Below are 6,904 nucleotides of genomic sequence, written 5' to 3' on the forward strand. Positions count from 1 at the left end.
CTACGAAAATGTTTCTAGCAGGAACCGCCATCTAGTGCCAGCCCCCGGTATTAATGTGCACATCTCCAGTTCTGCTTTGCTTCAAAGCGAAGAGAAAAAGCATTGTAATTGGAAACATATCTAGGAAAATCCTGGCCAATTAAGTCAACAGCATTTTTGAAATACTTGTGTCTATAAAGGAAACCAAACTGAACTCTGTAACCGTTCAACTTTAGGCTGAATGATTTCCCCCAACCAGTGCCCTCTCTTCAGACAAGTGCAGCAACCATTATCATTACCATTTGATGAAACTGTCTGAACTTAAGCAGGAACAGTCACTCACTAGCTCTGTGCTATGATAGGTAATGAACACATCTGTACAACTAGACAGCAGTGCATACCCAATGAAGGCTTCTTCACAAGAGCAGCCCTCTGTCAATCCACCCTCCTTCTACTTTGGAGCCATCATTTCTGAAAGAACTATTCTCTCCTTCTCTCAGCCTCAGTATAAACACATCCTAGAGTGAACATGAAGCTCAAGTTGCCTTTCAGTCTTTCTCCTGCTATCAGCATGGACACCTGCTTGTCAGAAACTACATTAACCAAAAGATGCTCTAAACCCAATATGTGATAGAACCCCTTACATTCCCTATTCCATGCCTAAGCATTGATGGTAAAAACATGTACAAGTGTGTGCCCATGTGCCAATATCTTTTTAGCACCCCAGCTTCCCGTAAGTTCATTTCATATTGACCTCTTGCAAAGTATTCTTCTTATTCGACTAACAGAACTACTCCTCCAGAAATAGCTAAGGGGTCCTTGCTTTGTAGATAGGGTGAAGAATATAATCAGCGTTCAAAGTTGGGACTACTGAAGCAGGGGACAGGTTTTTTTAACCCAAAGTAAAAATAGCATTGGGGATCCTGTCCCCTTAATTGAAAATACCAAATGCTGGAATAACTTGCAGGAAAATTATTCTAGATAAAGGATGCATCCAGACAGGTGCCGTGTCGGACACCTCAGAAGTCAAACTGAAATTTTGAGGCTGGCAAGATCTGGCTTTGGAAAGAGTACTTAATTTTGAGAAAAGTCATTTGGGGTGCAAGTCTGTTTGGGAACAAACACTTGACTATTTAGAAGCCTTTAGGCACACACCATGCCTAATTTGATGCATTCTGCAGCAGCTTAGAGAATGCATTTTTACTTCATATATTCCAGATTCCATTCTGGCATTAAATATGGATGCCCGGGCTGACATAAAGTGCCCCCCAAACCCCCCAGCACAAGTGAAATCCTGCCTATGGGCCATTGACTAACTTTGTACTTCATTTCACCACCCCCTTGGTTTCATAAACTCATCCCCAGTGCCCGCTACTTTACCCTACGAAAAGCATTATTCAGAATTGCAGTTTGCATGACCCACTAAAGAAGATAATAACACAATATTCAAAACAGTAACATTTAATTACACCTTTACTGCAAATCCAGTTAAAACTATTTAGTTTAATTAATTCCAGAAAACTGGTTAACTTGATCCAGTGATGCCAGATATTTCAAGAAATATATTTTTGTGCGTTATTACAAATGAAAACAGAAATGCGAAGCAAATTTGTAGCTTAAAGTATTTATAGATAACTACTTACCGAACTAATTTATAATAAAATCAATAGCTATACCCAATAAGAGGCTATCTTGTGACTTGAGACAAATGCAAGAAAACATGACCAAAGGAAAAAGCTTTGAAAGCAGTAAGAGCAGTAAAACTTTAAATTTGAAGCGAGGAAGGTGTTTTGCTCCAAGCTCTAGCCTGGTCAGTCATAAATAAGAGATCATCACACTTTAGAAGGACCCACTCCCAGTGTCCCCCTGCCACCCCTTGCCTCTTAGTGACCCCCTAGGTAATCCCACCTCCCACTTTGGGAACCACTGCTTTAGATGTTCTATTGGAAAGTGGATATATGAGTGATTTTCAGAGCTGTTTCTGTGCCACCAGTATAGCACCCAAAGAGGGAATTACTCTCATTACAAACCAAATGCAGAGATGGTTGCCATAACATGTGCACTTGGGATGCTGCATAAGAGCCACAAAGCATGGACCAGTATGAGAAGGGTTTATATACACATAAACACAATGTATGATGGCTGGCTGCAAAATCAAAGGGCAATCTGCATATGTTCACATGTACATCTTCTCCACCACATGACTGCATCACGACTAAGCCACCTCAGAAAGCATTATAATGTCACCTGGATCCACTTCAGGCACTGCACCTTTTACTGCAAATGGTTAATGCTCAAACTGTCCCCAATGAACACTGACATTCTGGCCCCTGTGGGTTACTGTCCCACATTCACATTCTGGGGAGACTGTGGGGGTCCCTTTCAAAGCACAGGTGTGTATCAAAATTCTTCAAGTTTCAACCCTGTCATCGGAGACTCCGGAAGTTAACTCTGTCCCCATATCTTTGTATACATCTTGCTTCTGACACACGTGCATCTAAGCACTGTGCTTCCTTTTCCTCCCCTCTCCCTGGCATATAACCTACCCACCTCCATATGCAGGGACTCTAGCCTCATTGCAGAGCACTTTCTTTCCATGCAGAAGTCCCAGGCCAGCACCTCTAGTTAAAAGGGGGTATTAACTACAGGTGCTGCCAATCAAGAGTTGCAAATAACTGGGCTAGATGGACAAATTGCCTGACTTGGTATAAGGCCGTCTCATTTGTTCACTTGGATATGTAAAGAGTTGCAGCTGCTGTTTAATAAATACAAACAGTTCAACTAAACATCCTATTTAGTTTTTATAAATAAAAAACCCCCAACAACAACAGCAAGCAAACAAGCCTGTTATGGTCAGCCTGCTAATATGACCTGCTTCAAAAGCCAATGCAGGGCAGAGAAAATAAGTGCAACATAGAGATGGCACAGGAGAAATTTCGTCAATGCATGATTTGGGGAGAGAGATCAAACAGGGATCCTTGATAAGGAGAGAAGAGGGGTGCTACATGTGCCTAAGGGTGTCCTAGTAGTCCCCCATCTAAACCCTGGGAAGGCCATGCTGAGCTAAATAGACCTATGGTCAATTGGTATAAGGCTACTTCCTATGCTCCAATATACTAAATAACAGCTGCCGGTCAGTGAAGGCAATACTGTGCTAGATGAACCAATGATCTGACTTGGTACAAAGCAGTTTCTTATTGTCCTTTGCAAAACATTGAACAGCAGGTTGCATGCAACAGACAAGGGCTCAGTTATCCACTGACAAGATACCAACATATCCTACATTTCTGTCCTGTCTCTTTAGGAAGAGAGAAAGCTGCCTTGTACCAAGTCAGCTTATTGGTCCATCCAGTGCAGTGCTTGGAATTGAACTTGGGGCTTTCTATATGCAAAGCCTGCACTACCCCACTGAGGGTAAATTCTCCCACAGGGCATATTTCAGCATATGACACCGGCCTTTTGCTGAATCAGCACACTGGTCCATTTAAATCAGAGCATTGCATATTCTGATTGGCAGCAGCTTTCCTTGCACAGGTAGGTGTCTCCCATTACTGGAGATGCAAGGAATTAAACTCAGGATGTTCTGCATGTAACACATCATAGCTGTCAATGTTTCCCCTTTTTTAAGGGAAATTCCCTTATTCCGAATAGGATTCCTTGCGAGAAAAGGGGAAAGTTGACAGCTATGTACCACATGTGCCCTGCCACTGAGTCATATCCATGCATATGTGAAGCAACCTCAAAATGTTTGCATTCATGGCAGAGAAAGAAAGCAAAAGAAGCAGAGGCTAGGGGAGAGGGGACGGGGTGAGGACAAATACATGGGATATTTGTTCGCTCCTTTTATCCAGTAATCTCCCTGACAGTGTATGTTTTGGCCCAGTGGGAATGCCTTGAAGCCAGGCCCAAGAACCCAGGAGCTGAAAACAAAGGCCACATTTTTAAAGGAGCGCTGACCAAGATCAACATGAAAGTGGCTGATGGGATTTTGCAAAGTGCCAATCCCACCTAAGGGCTCTTTCAACCCAAATCCACCTCGTCCTCAGTTCACACCAGAACAAGGTGGCCTGGCTGGCTTTGGAAACCCCTCGTTTGTCAAGGGTGGCTGTCAAAGTGCGCCGTGCCTTGCAAAAAGTAACTCTCAGCCAATCAGGTGGATGGAAGAAGAAATAAAAGCAAGGAGCCTTTTTGCAAAGGTGCCCCTGGAAGGTGGAGAGAGTGAGAGGGAAAGCCAGGTAACCCAGAAAGTTGATCTTGCCTGTTTTAAAAAAGAAGAACTGAAATGAAACCAGATTGAGTCACTTGGAAAATGCATCAGTCTGCACAGAGAAGCCGCTCTTACCTTGAAGCAACAGCAGTCCATGCAGAAGGGACAGCAGTAGGGAAATCCTGAGGTCTGGCAACATTTTCAGTTGCAGTTGAAGCGGATTCTTCTGAAAGGTGCCAAGAGGAGGAGGACGACGACGACGAGTACTGCCAAAGGATGCCCGCTTGAGCAGCAAACAAGCTGAGTTGCTAGCAAGCTAGCTGTCTGGGCTGGAGGAGACGTCCAGCGCTGTTCTCACTTGTTGCTCCACTCACTGCTGGGGTGAAAAAAGTTTATCTCTCTTTGTTTTTTCCTGGTGATGCAAATCTTAATTTGTCGTTTAAAAAAAGAAAGAAAAAATCCTTTTTTGATCTAGAAGGTATTTTTTTCTGGGGTGGCTCAGTTTCATAAAGGAAGAGCAGTCCCTAGAAGTGGTTAACGATGGGGGAAATAATCAGCAAGTCACTCCAACAAAAGTTTACAGACACCCCAACAGAAGTCTCTCTCTTGCAGTCTTCCACTGGGCTGCAATTATTTCTGGTAGAAAGTAAGCAGCTCTCTCTCGGCTTGAGGGGGCTTCTTCGCAGCTTCACCCGAGCTCTCCCTGGTGTGCCCGGGAGGCACAGGTGCTGCTGCTGCAGCTCCCGCTGTGCGGGGACCGAAGTTTGAAGCTTCCAAACTTGCTCAGGCTTTCCAAGGGATGGTGAGGATGCTTGAGAGAAAGGGGAAAAAAGAACCGCTTTAAGTTCCCAAGAACTCACGAGGATCTAATGTTGTGATGGGGCGGAGGGGCACAAAGCTGGGAAGAAGCGACCAGCTCTGCTGCTGCCTCTCAGAGGTCTGGGGCTTGTGCTGGACAGATCAGAGTGTAGGTATTACTCTCTCTCTCTCTCTCTCTCTCTCTCTCTCTCTCTCTCTCTCTCTCTCTCTCTCTCTCTCTCCAGCTCCTCCCAGACGGATTGCTTTTGCTGGGATGCTTAATGCAAGCCTGGAATTCTTTATAGCGAAAGAAAAGGAGGAAAGAGAGACGTCAGAAAGAGAGAGGAGTGGGGGGGGAGACCCCCCACCACCTCTGTCACTTTTCCTCGGCTGCCGGGGAGTACTGCTGCTTCCTGTTGCTTAGGTCTGGGCAAGATTTCTCGACGCACCCACCTACCCACACATTTCTATATGCCAACTACTTTGCCCTGAGTTTTGCTTCCAAAGTTTGAACAAGTAGCAGCAGCAAGTGGCGAAACAGAAAAAAAGACGAAGCAGGAGGACGGTGGCAGTTTTGCATAGTGGCTAGAGTATTGTTGGCGAGACAAGTTTAAATCCTTGCTTTGCCATAAAGCTCACAAGTGACCTTTTCTCAGGGCTCCTCCAATTGATGTGTTTAATAAGCATTCATCCCGATTTGCCTACACAAAGCTGACATGGAGGTCAGATGGTGTGCAGTCTTTACTGAGGATATACGTTCCAACTTGTTTGCGGGAAGGTTATACGGCAGTAAACATTCAGCCTGGTTTCTCCTGACTGCCTCCTTCCTGGCACTTTATTCTGTTTTCATTTATTTATTATTCTTATAATAACAGCATTCATAATTATACCACAACATTTATAAGATCATTACTCATAAGAGAAAACAACAAAAGAGCAATAACAATAACAATAATCTTGCTAGACAAAAGCTTATCCAAAAGATGTACCCTTTTTGTTACCTGTTATACTCCTAGGTTAAAATAAATATAAAGCACTCTTTCCATAATTTATTTGATGTATCTCATAATCAATAACATATACTTGCATTTATTTATTATTTGCTTACTGCATTTATATCCCATCTTTTTCTCTGAGGAGTTATGCTTCTCCCTCTCCTCATTTAATCTCCCCAACAACCCTGTGAGGTTGGTGAGGCTGAGAGGTGGTGACTTACCGCAGGATCACACCTGAGTAGGGCTTTGAACCCTGGTCTCCAAGGTATTGGTTTGACACTCTAACCACTACACCACACTGGCTCTATTTTCCTGATATTATGCATTTTTGAATGTCATTTTCACTAATATATAATCTTTGCAAACACTTTACCCCTGTAAATGCATTTTTTGAGGGGGCGTTATTGGGTTGTTTTTGTTTTTATTATGCATTTTGTGTTTTTGTATTGTGATTTTATGTTGTAACTGCCCTGAGACCTGTACAAATTTAATAATTAATAATATATAATAATTTTTGCCGACATTTCTTGGCTGGGGAGCCATGCTGCAAAAATCAGAGAAGTGCGAATTTCAAAAGGATGAGTGTGTTTCTGTTCACATATTGTTTTGGAAAGTGTGGATTTGAGAGGCACGCCTTTAAATGCAAGCTGGCTTTCTATCTAGCATTTCTATTTTCCCCACAGCTCCTTCTCATTCAGAATACAACACTTTGCTTGGAGGATTTGCGCTGGCTGCCAACTGGCTACCTGGCTAAGTTCAAGGTGTTGGTGTCAACATGCAAGCCTCAATACAGCCCAGGACCAGGTTTCCTGAGAGACCTCCTTATTCCTTATACACCCAGTAGATCCCTGTAGCCTGCAGGAGAGTTTCTTCTGCAAGTTCCAAAGTCCTCAGAAGTTCACTTCACAGTAATGCAGGGCAGAGC

General features: G+C 43.5%; 1 protein-coding gene across 3 annotated transcripts in view; it reads right to left on the reverse strand.

Moving 5' to 3' along the window:
• Window positions 1–5,230, reverse strand: part of LOC308578763 (vascular endothelial growth factor receptor kdr-like) — a 211,639-nt gene extending 206,409 nt beyond the window's left edge. For 2 of the 3 annotated variants that reach the window (XM_081179296.1, XM_081179294.1), the window contains exon 1: window positions 4,322–5,229. In XM_081179296.1, the coding sequence (XP_081035422.1) occupies window positions 4,322–4,385 (64 nt within the window). In that variant the 5' untranslated portion in view covers window positions 4,386–5,229. Of the gene's footprint in view, window positions 1–4,321 lie in introns of all 3 variants that reach the window. The other variant, XM_081179293.1, reaches the window with a different exon arrangement.
• Window positions 5,231–6,904: the final 1,674 nt, after the last annotated feature.

This window comes from Podarcis bocagei (genome assembly GCF_964188305.1).
Source record: "Podarcis bocagei genome assembly, chromosome: Z".
Taxonomy (NCBI): domain Eukaryota; kingdom Metazoa; phylum Chordata; class Lepidosauria; order Squamata; family Lacertidae; genus Podarcis; species Podarcis bocagei.